This window comes from Anopheles merus, chromosome 2L, assembly GCF_017562075.2.
Source record: "Anopheles merus strain MAF chromosome 2L, AmerM5.1, whole genome shotgun sequence".
NCBI lineage: Eukaryota > Metazoa > Arthropoda > Insecta > Diptera > Culicidae > Anopheles > Anopheles merus.
In genome coordinates, this window is record NC_054083.1 from 14,238,555 (window position 1) to 14,256,261 (window position 17,707).

The 17,707-nt window shown below is 36.7% G+C and overlaps 1 protein-coding gene across 7 annotated transcripts; it reads left to right on the top strand.

The window, feature by feature from the left end:
* Window positions 1–3,355: 3,355 nt before the first annotated feature.
* On the top strand, window positions 3,356–13,734 carry LOC121593403 (zwei Ig domain protein zig-8-like). 7 transcript variants are annotated; one of them, XM_041915706.1, is made up of 9 exons: window positions 3,356–3,794; window positions 4,106–5,369; window positions 8,289–8,440; window positions 9,203–9,280; window positions 9,392–9,524; window positions 9,634–9,753; window positions 9,877–9,979; window positions 10,149–10,246; window positions 11,036–13,734. In XM_041915706.1, exons 2-9 carry the CDS (start codon window positions 5,303–5,305, stop codon window positions 11,203–11,205), a joined length of 921 nt encoding a protein of 306 aa, XP_041771640.1. In that variant the 5' UTR covers window positions 3,356–3,794; window positions 4,106–5,302; the 3' UTR covers window positions 11,206–13,734. The 7 variants fall into 7 exon arrangements, with proteins under 7 accessions (XP_041771640.1, XP_041771639.1, XP_041771641.1 ...); XM_041915705.1 differs by having other exon boundaries at window positions 3,356–3,629; window positions 3,977–5,369; XM_041915707.1 differs by having other exon boundaries at window positions 3,356–3,629.
* Window positions 13,735–17,707: the final 3,973 nt, after the last annotated feature.

The following is a 17,707-nucleotide window of genomic DNA, read 5'->3' on the forward strand; positions in this document are numbered from 1 at the left end:
GGAGATTTTAATCATTCAGAAGCTTGTTGAAACTCTCAGATAAACGGAGTTTACAAAAGAACAAGATGAACTTCTCGTTGTGTTTCACTCGTTTTGGAATTTTCATTCATTTCATTTGTATTTTGCATTAAACAAAGGCCATATCCACATCGCAGCTACAAACATGCCTGTAACATGCGTTGGTTGAGATTTCTACACCGTTCTGTTGTAGTGGTTTCAAAAATGTGTTAGTCGAATCAAACTCTTATATTATTATAAGTGTTTAAAGCCAGTTGATGCATTATTAAATTATTGTCCAAATACTTTCCCCGACATCATCATTGCGGACACTTCAAAATTGTTTTAAATGATGTTTCATTGTTTAATAATTTATCTAAATAAATCCAAAATAACCTGTCCGGAATTAAGCGGTTTTTGAAAAAAAAAAACACATTTTTAGTTTTCGATCTACAACTTGAACGGATTTTGGAATTCTTCTCTTTTGTGCGGTTATGTATACATGGAGGGCTGAGGGAAGAGTAGATTGATGTTTTGATAATTTGCAAAAAAGTGACTGAAGTAGAAGGTTTTAGCAACTTCAGGTATTTGGATGTGACTGATATGTATGAGCTGAAATACAATATGCTTCGGCTTTCATCGTTTTATTCGCTTTATTGTGTTGAGTAGTAAAGAGCATTTACAAATATTACTATGAGATATGTATAAAATATATATTAATCTCAAATACTTCAACATGTTTCATTCTTGTATAAAGAGGCGTTTAATCTAAATAGGTAAAGTTATTGGTGATTGCTTGCGTTGGCGGTAGGCTTTCCTTTGAGATGGTGGAGAGTGTGATTCTAACATCTCACACGGCATGGTGTGGAATAGCTAACGCCACGCTTCGTTAGAATGATGCGCATAGTTGAACAGTGATGTTAGCGAAAAACGAAATATATATCCAATTACATGCTTGAGGTATGGTCGTAATTCCATCGCTTCCAAATCGCATGTCAATGTCGGTAATCGAACTCTGTTTGGCTCGGGATGTGTAACATAAGCTACATGCCGCAAAATCGAGAAGTAAAAATGCGCACTTAAACAGCATAAAACCGTATCACAAATAAGATTTATATAGATACATAGCATTGCCTAGACATTTATGTTCCATGTTCTAAATAAAAATATATCATTTGTGTTAAATCATCCAAGCGAACTGATTACATAAATGAAAAAGTAAGTTTACTATTTGAAAACACTTAATAGAATGAATGATGCTCATGCATAGAACACATTTAAGTAAATAAATAAATGAATATTTTAATTAAATACAATCTAAAATTCTAATACTATTTCGCTACAACGTAAAAATACATTCCTATATAAAACTACAATAATTCAATAACCTTTTTTCAGCGTAAAGGGAAGCCAGAATCAATTGAATTTCGCAAATGATTGCACTATCACTTTTTAACAACTCCCTTGCCGACATGCATGAGAAGCTGATTGCTTTAAGCTCCCTTGAAACCCTTCACCTCCTAAGCGATTCGTATTCCTTTAAGCAGTTTCCATGTGTCTTTTCGAGAAAGACTCAGATAAGAAACTGTCTCGATCAAAACAAGCTGTCAGTGAAACAAGCGAGCTGAAGTTGCAAAAACTGCAGCAACGAAAATAGCAACATTGTGCCAGTAAAGCTTTCTGTATCATTTGCCCGAATATCTCACGAGAGCATCACAAGCACAACATACTTTATTTTTTTTTTTTCATACCAGTGCTTTATTTGCTGGTTGTGGTCATGTACCTACAAGATTCGTGTCAAAAAATTGGCATTTTTTTCTGGCGACAATTCAAAAGTAATTTTTCACTCCCACGAAATCTTCTGAATGAAACAAAAAACTGTATAAGGAATATAAGATTTATGCAAGTAAAATGCGTTTCGTTTATACTGGTGTTTGTAAAACCCTTTCAGTCAATTAAAAATAACAAAACACAGTACATTTAGTAATTTTAACTAAAATATGTTTATAGCAGTTTCATATACAAGCGACGAACTATAAATTTAAAATTCATTTTAGTTTTCCTATATTTGTTTCAGTTATTCATGATCGTTTCTAGTCTTATCAGTTATCTTTTTTGTTAGCAGTTATACATACATACGTACTATGTACGCAGATATGCACAGTTCAGAACTGATGAATGTGATAAATTAACGTTGAAAAATAAGGGCCCTCCAGCATTGCAGGAATGATTGCATTCACCTATCCACTAGAATGACCTCATTATATGCACCATGAAAGCAACCAAACTAATTATAAATGACAGTCCATTCATCCTACCCATCATTGCGAAAACTTATCTTGTATTGATTTGATTGCGTGTTGTTAAATGTGGAATCGATTCTAAACGAATAAAAACCGTAATACTATTGCTTCAAATGCGCATTAAAAGGCAAAATAATACATCAAAAGTGCATGACTAATTTTGTTATCATAGTTGAAAAATACAAATTAATGTAAAACTTGTTTCATTCAAGAAGAACAGTGAACCGTAATGTTATTTAGAACATTTATTTTACACCAAATATTCAGGTGTGCGAAGGTACATGGTCTTCATGCAGTCTTTTCGTCATGTGTAGCAAAAGATGGTCAATAAGTTGAATAATTAAATTTAAAACTGTAAAACTACTAAAAACTAACAAAAACTATGGAAAAGCATTAAAACCACCCAGAAACTCTGTTATATGCTGTAAACAGTTTTTGTCGGAGATTTATTTTATATTTTTGTATTACTTATTTATTTCCTTTTATTACTTAATTACGATATAAAACGATTTAGCATACGATCAAACAACGAACGAGCAGAGAACAACAAACTCTATTAATACTATATTGCATGAAATACAAAATGAAAAAGTCAATTAGTGTGTTTTGACTATTGCGAGATTTTATACCTACCTGCAAACAGGGATCTCACCGTTGTGGAACTCAACTGGTCAGACTGTATGAGTGTCGAGCGCAACATAAGCTCCTAGAATAAAACACCGGGCGTCTCCAGGGCTCTCCAGACTCCGGAAAAATCATGCGGAGAGGGTAAATACACAAACGATAAACACGCATACACGCACACTTACAAAACCACCTAGCATCAGTACCTTAGCAATGAGCACTAGAAACCGACCGAATGGAGCCCTGTTTTAGTGGCATAATAAAGATGAAACAGAAGAGCGAGAGATTTAACAGGAGAAAATGTGAGAGACAAGTTTACCAGGAGAACTTTTTGAGCAACGATCTCCACTCTACAGACTCTCTATTGCTGCAGATTGGGCAAGGATGCAACACATCTCGGATAATGTCATTTCGGATTCAGTTTCCTTCGAACCACGGTTTGATGCTATCGTGTTTATCCTTAACGCTCCGTACAAAGCGATACTCCTTGCACACAGTGTGTTTCGCCATACGGTGGTAGATGGCAGCTGGTTCGATTTGTATCCTCAATCTATTGGATCGATGGGTTGTTTGTTTAACGCTTTGGAACCAATACTGTGATACAAAAGTGGTGAATCAATTAAAAAACTTGTCGACATTGCAGTGAGTTTGGGGTTAATTGTTTGATTGCAAAAAATGGATTGAACGGATGTAAATGGATTTTGTGTAAGTGTACGACACAGCAGTGAAGTTGGAAACTAGCCAGCAGTGTGGATTTGGTCCTTTAAATTTCTGATTTGTTCAAGGAATATAGTGCAAATGGAATTGGCGATTAAAAACATGTAAAAAGTGATACTGAATTTTGAAAATAAGATCAGCATCGAGCTTACGGTCAGCAACGAATCAATTAACAAAAGCAGTTAAAATTGCTTGGCATGCATTTTAGTTCATATTACCACACACAAAATCAATGTTTAATTATAATTTTCGATATAGAATCTGATAAGTGATTATCAGAAATATGAAAGATTAAATTCTACTTAAATCTTGTTTCTTATGATGTGAAAATTCAGAACGAAACCATGATCGTGGCTCCGTTCAGTGGCAGTTCATGTATCAGTGTACCATTATCCATTGCTGTGCATAGTCGTTTCCCTCCCCATGGATCGTGCGTCTGATAATATTATCGTTTGTAATCCTAGCCATTATCTGCGAAGCAACAATTTATCTTAAGACGGGAAATGGAAGAGAGAGAGCGAGTGAGTGATCAAAACAAAAAAGTGTACCAACATCCGAGCAACATGCTATCCGAGGAATAAATGAAAAGTTACACAACGATGCCTAGCGCCTGGTAACGTAGACGGCATTTTCGTGACCATCATTTTGCAGTGTAAAAATGTGCCATCCGGTTGACGTCGTAAAAATTAATTAAAAGTTAAATTAAACCTATCGTTGGCTCCGCCCGTGGCCCACGCCCGCTCCCACCGTCGGAAGCGTTTGCCACAGCTGACGCAAGGAGGTGCTTGTTAAAAGCACAATGCATTTCATGTAATGAGATTGCTGCTGTTGCTGTAGCACTGCATCCGTTCCGGAAAACCACTTGTATGCTGGTCTAGCTCGTCCTACCGGGTGCTGGCGTGTGCAGTCGGTCGTGTTGCTCGTGGTCGGATGAATGGTTCGTCGCGCGTTCGATGTCGTCGGTGGTTGGCGTGTTTGTGTGTGCTTGAATGTGTATGCCAGCGTACGGTGTGTGCGTGCGGCCGCATCCCATGAGCTAGGATCGAGAAGGCAAATTTCCCAAACCCGCTCAGCGTACTGGCAGTGATAAATATGCGTGACCCTAGCGGCCCTCAACCAGGAGAAACTGGTCGTTTTGGTGGTGCGGCGATCAAACCACGGTGGCACGGGCAGCAGGCGTTGGCTGCGGTGAAAAAGAGTGAGCATAATTTAGCGCTGCTAGTGACACCCGCCCGGTTTGTTAGTGTGTGCGGAAGGTACGGAAAAGTCCGCCCGCTTGCGCGAGTGTTAGTGTACAGTGGTAAAACATCATACCAGCCCCGGGGTAAGTGGCCAACCAGCTGCTGAAGAAGAAGGTGACACGCCACCGTTAGTGCAGTGCGAGGGAAGTTGGGTGACTCGACACGAATTAGACACGCACGGGTTGAGGATGCAAGGTTATTACCGAAACCACCTACCATATTAAAACAACGAGGCGTTGTGTTTGAGCAAGCAGGAGTGTGCTTGCCCCCGTCACTGCCCCTATTTGCCATCCACAAAAACTTGCCATTTCTGAAAGTCAGCGTCTCCCGAGGGTGGATTAGTTTAACATTGATTGGTTGCGAGCTGCTTGGAGCACATTTATCAAACCATTTATATGCAGTTTCAAGTAATTAGTGAAGATGTTCAATCCATTCTCTGTCTTCTACGTTGGAGTCTACATACTACTGTTGCAAAGCAGAATTAAAGGTAAGTCTGACAATCTTCTTTCTATTTTGATCTTTTACTAATGTTCAAATTGTCTAAATCGGTATAATTTTTCAGCATCTCGTAGTGACATTTATTAAAAACTATCTTGAACCACTTGATGTCGATCAGCCCATGCTTGATTATTCCGATACTTTCTATCTTTATCTCAAATTTCTCACCAGTGGTGTAGTACATTTTTAAAATTTCCACGCATGAATAAATGAGAATGAATATATAGGATGGTACGAAATATCCATTGCTGCTCAATGGAATTCTTGAACACAACTTTTTTTTTAAGATTGTAAGCTAAACAATGAAACAAGGGAATCTAGTAATTTTTAAGCTATTCATTTGATCTCAATGAATTTTTATACTGTTGGGGAAAAATGTAATTATTGAACCAAAATATTCTTCTTCTACTTATTTGTGCTTAGATAATAGTCGTTCTAGGGGGATTTGGTTCATAAGAGGGGGTTTACCTATGACAGACATGTTGTTGATTCGGCCGAGGTGAAGGCAGTACCACGGTAATGGAAAGCTGTTATAGCATACGGGCTATACAGAACTTATCATAAAATCACTCTATCAAACATACAATTATACACAATGCACTCCCCGATAGAATTCGGACCACACTGTTAAAAAAAAAACAATTGAGATACACTTATCCAAAACAACTGAAAGGCGCAACATACGCAAAGCATGTGAACATAGAACGCATAGCAACTTCTGGCCAAAAGTGCAGCGTATGAACAATTTGTACACCGTAACCTTACAGTGTTTCTCTAGCCAGCTCAACACTAAGCTTCATTTTCAATCCGTAAAATCCCCATTCAACATTGTCAAATGAATATCGTGCGTACATCGAGCAACCAATGACATATCATTCGAGTTTCCATTTTTATTGTTGAAATGTATTTTACGGGATTAAATAGTTCGTTTCTGATGTTGGGTTGGCTAGAGAATACTTATAAACTAACCAAAATGCTGACGAAGTCGATTTTTGAGCACTGACAAAAATATTAAAATCGAACAGGTCACTCACAACATTTAGCTCACGACACATAAGTTCAATGGGTTGCATTGTCCGTAAATGGTCCTCGTACGCTCGGAGCAAAAATAAAAATTCGTACTAACCATGCTAGATGGTGGAACAAAAAAAAAAATGGCTGCAAGGAGTGCAGGGCAAACGATATCACCTTGCAGCAGCCAAAATGGGAATACACGCTACATGTTTTTTCTCCTGACATTAAGCGACTCTTAACCAAATAATAGGCACCGTTGAAAGTAAGGAAGTTGGACCTCGTTAGACCAAGAGAAGAGTGGTAATGTGAACCTAGTAAACTTGCGCTGAATACTTTCCAGTCAATTTATTGAGCGGGCTGCTCAGGGGCACCAGACTACATAACAATATTCCTGAGTGGACCGAACGATAGCGCAATATTCGGCTTTAGGCACATTAGGCACGGCTTGTTATCCTTGGGGATAACAATATCATGATGTTCATGAAACGTAAGTTTACACTCTAGCAGGACACCAAGATCTCGAATGCAGGATGTGCGCGTCCGCGAGGTATTAGAAATTACATAATTATGCTTGAACGGGTAACGTGCTCTAGTGAAGGATACAGAAAGGCATTCAACTGGACACAGCTTTAAATAGCTATATAAACGATATAAACTCATTCCGTCAACCTTCTGTAAGGTAAAACTTTTAAGAATTTAGTTGATACTAATGAAAACGAAGGAAACAAATGAAGCAATAAAACAATGTTTTTATCACATCGTAGTTACGTTTACAATTATAACAGAAAAATAAATGTTATAACAACTTAGACAGCCTGGGCTATTTAATGCAGCTGACTCCAGCCCAAGTCTTGTCTAAAAATGCTCATTTGCTGTAAACTAAGAATAAATTATTATGACAGAGCTAGACTCTTTGGAACAGAAGTTGGTTGTTTGGCCAAGAGTAGCAGCGGCATGGAATTTACTAAAGCAAAATATTCAACAAAATGCACCTGGTCATCGATTCCAATTTAACGATTTTCGCTATCCTTTGCTAAACAAAATCAAAGACAAAACTCGTCAAATAGTACTACGCCTTTTCTGTAACTATATCATCCACATCATTGGAAACAACGATATTGAAAAAATGTCCTTCAATGTTCCTTAGTTCTTTAAAAATGTGGTAAGATTAAGTTGAAAATGTACAATAGCACAAAAATAAATATGTTTTATAAAAAAAAACTGAATTTCTAATTTTACTGATGTTATTCAGTTGTTTATTCAGTACTACTTTTGGAAATAGAATGTGGATAAAAAAAAGAATGTTAACAGAATCATCAACTTATGTACTGAATGCCTATAATACGGACATATCGTTTACTGCTGAAAGAGATACATTCGATTCGTAGATAGCTAATTTCTACCATCAGCTCGGCGTAAATGTTTTCAGCTTAAGGATTCAATTTATCTTTCTTTTTTTTTTGAAACAAGTATAATCATTTCTTTACACCTGCTTCAAATTTTCAGTTGATAGAACTTTATGTATTAGTTCGTTGATGCTGAAAAGTTTGCAGCCAAACAGCTGCTGACTCTTAATGTGGTTTTTTTTTCGGAGTAAGTTTCTGCCAAAATACTTTCGTTGCAGTTCGTTGCTGCTGAAAGTTTTGCAACTACTGACTGTTTGAAGACAAAACTCAAACGTCTAAGACAGATGTTGACAATTTCCTCTCTCTAAGTTATATAAAGCATACAGTACGCTTTCTTTAAACCAACGATTGCCCGTCGTCTTATTTGTAAGACATCATCTTTGAAATGCCCTTGTGTAAACCTGAACCTTACCTCCACAGGGAGAATATCTATTTTGCTTACATTACATGCGATGCTTTCTTTCCTTTTTTTTTTCTTTTATTCCCAGTTTCCGTCAGCTCAACCATGATGACCACCACGACCGAGGAGTCTGCCGCTTTACAGCCGTACTTTGATTTTGACGTGCCCCGCAATCTAACCGTAACCGTAGGTCAAACTGGTTTCTTGCACTGTCGAGTGGAACGTCTTGGGGATAAGGATGTAAGTATTTGTATCTGGCGATGATGCTCGGAATAGTTGGGCTCACCGTATTGATGTACGTGCTGCTGGGGTGGATGATTCATTTCGTAGATTTTTCACGTTCTCAATCGATTATCGTTTCCTGTTGAGCAGCGGTGATGAGGGTAAAATTGGTTTTCGCTGGGAAAACATTGTTACTTGATCGTGATAGAGGATCATGCTACCTGCGGATGAAAAGGTTTTTTATTTTACTTGACGGTGTGTTTGTGTTGCCAAATGATTTCTTTCCATTCACATACACATACAACGTTACAGGAAACATCAAAGAAGGGTTTTAGATGATAAATTGAGCTCACATCTTCCAATCGTTGTTGACTTCTGGTATTTTAACCTGATGTTTTATTTTTATTATAAACTGTGAGCTAGGGATAAATGTAACATTTGGTAGTATAATAAATTTTGACCAGGCGTTACCATCTTTTGAGGTGAAGATGTTTACTGATTTTTATAATTTCCAATAAGTACGTAATGAAAAAAAATATATAAAAGGTCACATTTTATCAATTGTATCCCGTGTTCCAAAGAGGCTTATTCTAATATGTCTAATATAATATGTGGCGAATGTAAAACCAAAACTAGTAATTAATCACTAGCCGTTCATAAATTAATACTAGTAGTATTAACCATTTTGTTCACAAATTTTATTAATTCTAAAATACTTTTTAAACTTTAGATCAGATCTGAAAAAAAAAACATATTTATACTCCTTTACCGTTGTTAAAGGTGGCATGGATCCGTAAGCGAGATATCCACATACTCACAACAGGCGCTTCCACGTACACCTCGGACCAGCGATTCCAGGTAAGCACGTGCACTCCGAGAGTGTCATTGAATATTTACGGCCAACGGATATAAAATAATTTCCCACGAACGTGCTTCAAAAACTTATTTTCTTTCCTCATTTTACTGCAGGTGCTCCACCCAGAAGGTTCCGTCAATTGGACGCTGCAGATAAAATATCCTCAAGTGCGCGACACCGGCGTGTACGAGTGTCAAATTAACACCGAACCTAAAATGTCACTGTCCTATACACTTAATGTTATTGGTTAGTATGAATTTGCCGTATTGAGACTGTTTTATTTCAATCCTGCTATTTAGTGGGAAACACTTAAGGAAGCAACTCACTTCATACGACCTTTTTCTTCTCCTGGCAGAACTGCGGGCGAGAATTCTTGGTCCGACGGACATATTTGTCAAATCCGATAGTGAAATCACAATGACTTGCGTCATTCAGCAGGGACCACATGAGCTAGGGACAATTTTTTGGTATAAAGGTGGGTAGCCATTCCTCGAACGGATGTAATAGGTGGAATGTACCTTTCAATTTGCCAGCAATACGTTGAGCCATATTGCTGCCTTGCATTGTTTCGTGACATGTACACGTTTTTTTTTTTCAGGATCTACACTCATCGAGCCTTTGGCCCAAGAAAATGAACTGCTTCCTAGCGAAAAGCGTAGAATTATTGTCGAAACAGATTGGACCGATGTTTTGACATCTAGGTGAGCAAAAAAGCATATATTTTCGACGAAATTATCCTCTAAATTAGAACGTTTTCTAGATCCTCGTTTGAACATAATATATGTCGTTCACATTCTAACTCGTCTGAAGTCCTTCTTTTTAAACTTATATGCATTATTTTTTATTATATTTCCTTCTTTTCCAACAAAGGTTAAGAATCAAAAGGGTTGTACAAAGTGATACAGGAAATTATACTTGCGTTCCAACAATGGCAAAATCGGCAAGCGTGTATGCCCATGTGATTAGCGGTAAGTTTGTGCAAACCGAACACAAAAGACTCATTTCTATAGCAACATACACAGTATCAAAATAGAAATAAAACACATATGGAAAACTTTCACGCATTGCAAATACATGTTGTACAATCGTGCACTGCGGACAGACAAAAAGTTTTACGTTTCCAAGCTACCCTTTCCTTTCAAAACAGCTAGGAATGATTTGGTCTTTGTATAGCGAAACATTGTTGTTCTTTAAAAAAAACTTATCTTACGAAATTCTTGAAAGCCTCCATACGGCTAAAAGCACTGAACGCTGACAGAGATCAATCGTTAAAATTGTAAGTTTTCAAAGGCAAAGTTCCAATATCAATTAGCCAACGATCAAAGACATCAAAGTCATGTTTTGTTAGTCACGCGCAGACACACCATCATTACAGTGAATGTCTCAGTAGGTACTTCCTGGTAATATGAAAAACATTTGTGTATTCAATTAGGTCAATACAATTAAGCTAATACAATAATTAGGTCTGCAATACAAACAAATCAGTATAACATCTCATTAAAACTAATAAAACGATGTTTCGAATGATGTTGTGTGCTTTCCCATAGCTTTCCATATCTCATATTATATCACTTCAATGATATCATTGCAAACCTCATGATATCATGAGCATGTTTGCTGGAAATTACTAGCAGACATATGAAATTCTGTTTGTAATTGCTTGCCGATTTATATGTGTAGACCAATCAACTTATTACTTAAAACGTAATAAAATAATGAACATTCCATATGTACCTTCCCGGTTCGTTTCATTTCAGGTGAACACCCTGCCGCGATGCAGCACAACGCCGCATCTAAAGTGTCTCAAACGCTTCTACTACAAACGGCGTGTATCATATGTTTAGGTGAGGTAGCATTAGTAAGGTATTTGTTAGGGAAAATCAGACTGATTGTACGGTGTTTGAGTGGTGTAAATGACGTAAGATGAACCATCGCATTGCCCTGTATTTGGAAATGAAGTAAGTGCTAGAGTACTGAAACGTTTGTCTAAAGCCAGATGCAGGGGTTATGTTTATTTATTTTTTCTATCAACTCAGTCTCATGAGAACGTGTTTGTATCATTGTAAAAAAATCGAAACTCGCTCTTTTCACTCACAACCATTGAAGTAGCGTAAGAAATCAGAGAAAAAGTCACCACTTGCAGTTAAAATCACATACAATAGCCATTTGTTGCACAGTTCATGAAACCTTTTCTGCAAGATACTACGACAGTCTCGGAATGGGATGACTGAACTGTAGCATGAACTATGATTATTAACTACCGTCTTAGAAGTAGGGCCACCAACGTGAAATCAAACTGTACCTTTAAAAAGTGAACCGGTGCTGGAACATTTAAACATAAATTCACTAAGAAAGGATCTTTCCAATGCATAGCAGACGAATAGTAATACAAAATGATACAAATATACGCTGAAGCGATTCTGTTTGTGTACATAAGTTGATGTAAGAAGAAAACACTTATTTCAACTGAATTATTACCCCCCCCCCCTTTGTTTGGCCAACACCTGTCTGTACTGATTTTCGGATCAAAACTATTTTTCACCAAAAGCCATTTGTTAAGTTGAGTGATAATTTAACGAATATTTCCATCACCAAAGTAAGTCGTGTATGGAAATCTGTTCCCAAAAACGCTTAAGCATGCTGTGGTGTGCTTCATCCTAGCAACGGGAAATCCTTTTATGAACGCCATTATCACATCGATGAGTTGCCTGTGGTGTGAACAGGAACTTTGATCTTTTTCGCCCGCCCCGCTTAGTTTGATGCTAATGAATGTGACGCTTTGTTAAGGCTGTTAATTAATTTGTCATCGCTTCTTCCCGAAGCGTTCGGAAACTGCTGTCAGTAGTCAGGGGTTAACGATAATCTTGAAGTTGTTCAAAAGTTAGATCCAGTATTTAAAAGAATCCTTCTGGCGGAAGCTACCAGAAGCACCCGTTTGCTCTAGGGGCCATCTGAGACCGGCAGTGGTTCACGAGCGCAAACTTCCCTCTCAGTGGTGGATGGTTGATTATTGTTGCATGAGCGAAATAAGCCGGCAACGAAGCGCTGTGGGTTGCTAAAATATATGGAGCAGGATTTAAGGGATCCGACCAAATCCCACCATACACCTGGCATGGGCTTTAGCGATCGATAAAAAAAACGGTGTATGTGATTCCGCCGTTGATCATCTAACGTAGGCCAGGATACTTTCGTCATTAAAATGGCCTTTACCTTGCACGTATTTCATTTCTGTGTTTATTCGCATCAACTTGGGATGGGATCCCTAGGGGTACCGGAAATTATGCAAGATGGATTGTGGGATTTTTTTAAACAATGAGCAGCAGTACTACAGGATGTGGGTATGGACCTGATTTTCAACAGGTTGTATTAACTTGTTGTTTTTTTATTGGTACACACTCTATCATAGGGTTTTCATGAAATATTTTCAGTTGTCGGTATTGATATTGACTATTATCCAAATGATAAACTTATTTTGTTCGATAAATATTATTAACTCGGCTATTTTGCTTTCATTATCGAATAATTGGAAACGTTTTAAATAAAGGATCGATAAAAAATCACGATAAACCAATGTCCACCAAACCAAACCAAAAACGACAAAACTGGTGATAACAACATTCGATGTACATATATTTCTTGGTTTAAATTTCATAATTCTTTACTCAAAGAGAGCTGTAGTGAAAACGGTAAAATGGTACTGTACGGACACAATTTAAACAATACAAACAGTACTCTGTAGCATAGCACATCATTTCACAACATTACAACAAAAACGTGACACACACGCATTCTGTACAGTGCGCAAACACTTTGTAGAACAACGTAGCATTGATTGATAGAACAATTTGCCCGGAGCAATCATTAGGACAATAGAGGATTTGATTCATATTATATTTTATCAAAATAGCATCACTGCAATGTTAATTTACAAAAAAGCTGATTTATGGAATGAACGAACCACATCGTTTGGAGTTTCGATTACAAATATTAATTTACAGACTTTTTAACGTTGAACGAAATGTGACAGTTTAGCTACTGGGCACGTTCAAATGGATGTATTGCATGTAAAAGAGTTCAGAATGTTACCATCGATTCAATCGGTGGCAATTTCATCGAAATAGTGCAACATATTTGACGGTGATGATTGTACAAAACTCTCTAGACATCGAATTTATTTAAACGTTTTTAAAGACAAAACATGTAAGAACCTGTTTTTGTTTTCTTTCTTGTTATCCTTGTGTTATTTTGAATACACTACTTATAAGAGTTTTATATTGTTTTTTTTTATCATCTAACTTGTTCATCAACGAAGCTCAGAAACATGAAGAAGCTTATATGTTTATAATTCAAAATGGGATACAAACATGTTTTAGACAAAATAAGATGGTGTTTATAAAAAAACCTTGTATAACAAGAAAACCGGATCTTCACAGGAGAAATAAAAACGAAATTGTCATCTTTGAAACTGCGTGTTTTTGTGTACTTACCTGAAATCAATATATCGTAAAAAAAACACAACAAAAAGGTTGCTCTATCACGAGAGAAAAATCCGAAATAACTGTAAGCATGAGTTTGTTTGCTTATGTAATTAAAATAATATTGACAACAGATTAGTCATATTTTACATAAAGGCAACAAGAACCCTGCTTTTGCAACATCGAAAGTCCGTTAATTTGATTGATATTCGCACGCTATTGATTTTGCTTTCATTAAATCAGTTTGCTAGAAGGCCAATTTTGCGAAGCCTTTTCCATTCTTTTGCCAATTCCTTCTTAGTGATTCATTCTTCCTTTGGATGCAAAAATCGTGAACAGCAAAATCGTTGAACGGAACGGAACAGATTGTAGATAAATTATGCCAACAGCACTTATCGGGATGGAACGTTCAGCTCTTAAAGAAGATGCCGGTATTAGATAATTAATCAATTTCCGGCAGGTGAGACAAAACCCGCACTCAGCAGTACCACGTAAATAAGGAAGTTGTTTTTGTTGTTGTTGGTGTAGTGATACCTGATAAGTAAGTTCGTGACACTTCTTAGCTAGGCTGAGTGGTCTAAAATCTTATGCGATTGAGTGTGGCAGATTGGGCTGTGTGAACTATGTAGCTGATGTAGTTAAATCACCGACAAACCGACGTGACACTTCGAACAAAATGAGCTTCAAAAGTTGTCTCCTTATTTCAAATGAAAATACGTTAAACACTAGCGCCATCTCTATAATGATTCGCTTACTACACTGACACAGAAAAGAAACTGCTAAACCCCCTTTTTGTTTTTCTTCGCAAATTCCAATGCGTATTGTTTTATGTACTTCCCACATCTTTTGCATTGATTTGGAAACTTATAAAATGATTTTCCTGGGTGTTTTGTCCAATAATTCTCACAAAATCTTGCCTCACACTTCCTTCGCCATTTGTATTTAGAAAAGTTGTTTACATCGAAGCAGCAGTGAACAGAGCTTACTTTGACAGAAGTGTTCGCCTCACTGGTAAATGACAGTAATTTCGTGTGGGACACTTTTGTAACACCAGTGTCACGTCGGTTTGTCGGTGGTTAAATATTCATGAAAATCGTAGCATTCATTGTAAATGTTTTTATGTCTTATTTTTTCTCGAATCATGTTGATCTTTTCTTCATGATATTATACTATGTCATAGATATTTTATAATTATTACATGTATTTTTTAATTGTTATACGTTTCATCTTTAAAATGCAACTTTCTTTCAAATTTTAATTATTGTGGTAAATTTGAGTAATGATATAAAATTAACATTTCTATGGCATCTTTTTGTTTCCTAACACTTTGAGTGCCATGCCTTTCCTATATGATAACCAGTTATGTTTCCTGGGGAGCCATAGCTATCATATATGATAGCCAGGGATAACTGACTTTAAAGCTTAATATCTTGTAACAAATTGCCCGTAATATCATGAAATTTAGCAACAAGATAAAAAAGGATAAATAATCTTTTAATATGTACGGTTTTTTAGTATAGAATAATTCATTGATACCCATAAATGGTCAAAAATCTACAATATAAAAGCAAAATAATAATTCCTTCGTTCAAACTAGTATACACATGTATTTTAGTAATAATGTGAGTTTTCAAACTGTCGGATATACAGCAGACATTAGTTAAAATATTATTTAAATGTCACTATCCGATGTTTACATGATCGCTTTTCAATGAAGCATCTTGTTGAAAACAAATGTATACATAACATTTAACGGTTGTTTTTCGGATTTAATGATCAAAGCAAAGCAAGATAAAGAAAAAAACAACAAGAAATCAACCAAAATTCTATTACAGATCATTATTTTCATTATCCTTTAGTGTGTTTATATTTAACTACACTTCCTTGGGGGCCATGGATATCACATATGATAGCCATAAAAAATGTATACAAAAAGTGTTTGGCCTCCGGGGAAACATGAACAAAAATGGTCTGGCCCTCAAAGTGTTAATGTATTGAAAAAAAGTATGCTAATTTTCCTTTTTTTCATTTTTTCACGAAGATGAGTTTAGCGATCTCTAATTCAGACTCTAATATGCTATAAACCGCAGGTATTTGTACCACTGCAATCCGTGTTGGACATTGTTATCCGTGTATCAACAGAACGGTATGGTATATGTTCAGTGTAGATTTTTGTCAATTTTTTACATTATTGTACACACTTTCACAAGGTGTTTGGTGTAGAATATGTTTGGCTGATTGGAATGCCTTGAATACTTATTGATGGAAATAGAAACAGTTTCATAATTTTCGTTAAACAGTTTCATTGATCGAACCTGTACAAAAACACCTTTGCACATAATAAAAACTAATAAAACAACAAAATGGAAAAAAAACATTAAATTGGCAATTACTAGAATATTTTATTATCTTATAATTGTTTCAACATTGCTTTGCATTACACTAAGTCATCTTGTTGTGTTTTGATAATATTACCAGTAGAATATACAACACAAACCGTGTTAATGTTCGTTAAATTTTCATACCCGCCTTCAAAAGTTTTCATTCGTAAGCGTGGCAGACCATGATAAGCATTGACAGTCGGCAACCCCGTGCACGATAAAGCCCGAAGGCTAATGGATGCGTTAAGAGCAGTGCTCTCCAGTGCTGACTCCATTCATTAGCGTCCTCCTACATCGTCATAACTCAAACGTGTTGCCATTTTTCATCCTCGGTCACGTTCATTTTTTCTTCGCACAATGTTGACATCACACGCCGTCACCCAGGATGCAGGATGTGCGGAAGTACCGATCCGTATCTCACAACCAACCACACTGGTGTAACGTTTGCAGAGCGAGGTAACGGCACGGCGCAATGGATGTGCTACCGTAAATATCCGCAAGAGAAGGTACTCAATGCGCGCTGTATGAACCGGCACACGAGCAAACTCTGCAGTGATGTAAATCGTAAGTCTCGCAGCGTAGCGTACGTACCTTTTGATAGGCAGCTACAATCATTTTATCGTTTGCCGAGGGCTGGTTTTAAGCGCCTTCATCAAGCGCCTTGACACCCGAATGAACCATGCTGTTACTGCAAAAGGTTTGCTTTGGTTGTTTGATTCGAACATACCCTGCAGCCTGTTTGCCCATTTTGAAGCTTTTCCAAACTTCAATTCTACACAGCAGTGTCATATTTGATACATAGTGGAAAGATCAAATTGTAGGCAAAATGGTGCGGCATAATCTATTCATTCGAAGTTTGCTAATTGAAAATTGAATTGAAAACCAATTACATGCAAAGTCGAATCAAATATGTTTCTACCTTAAGCGTTTTAGGAAGTTACACCTACTTTACAAACAATTTACAGTCTCGTTAAGGATACTTACCGGTAAGAAAAATTAGCAAGAGCAAACTACCAGGTAATTAATGCTTAGCAAGCACGTCTCTATCTATGTGGTTATGTCTTATACCGTATGCGTCGTACAGCCTGAATTGATATCATTAACAGTTTTTGCGTTACGTTCATTTGGATCACCTACTGTGCATTAAATAAGATTCTTCTATTACCCATGATGTCTTATTTGCGTCGCTTCTGCTTTTCATGATGATTTACATTTAATTACAGTTTTGCCTTTTTATCTGCACGAAAAAGCTGAGATAGAATACAACAGTTTTTCAGGTTCTGCTCTAAAGACGGTAAAGGTAATGAGTGATTCGTTAGATCTTTTTTATGATTTATACCTAGCTCATTGTCAATGCTGACTTAAACAGGCGACATTACTTCAGATAAGCGACGCTTTACTTTTTCCAACAATAAAGAAACTTCAGTTCGTTATGTTATTTACATGAAAGAAAGATTTAAAGCTAATAAAACACAATTCCATGAATGTTATAAGCTGTTAGCGTTTTTCAATCATGTTCATTTAGTTGCTGAGTAATTTTTTTAATATTATTTATACTATTTATTGTAATATT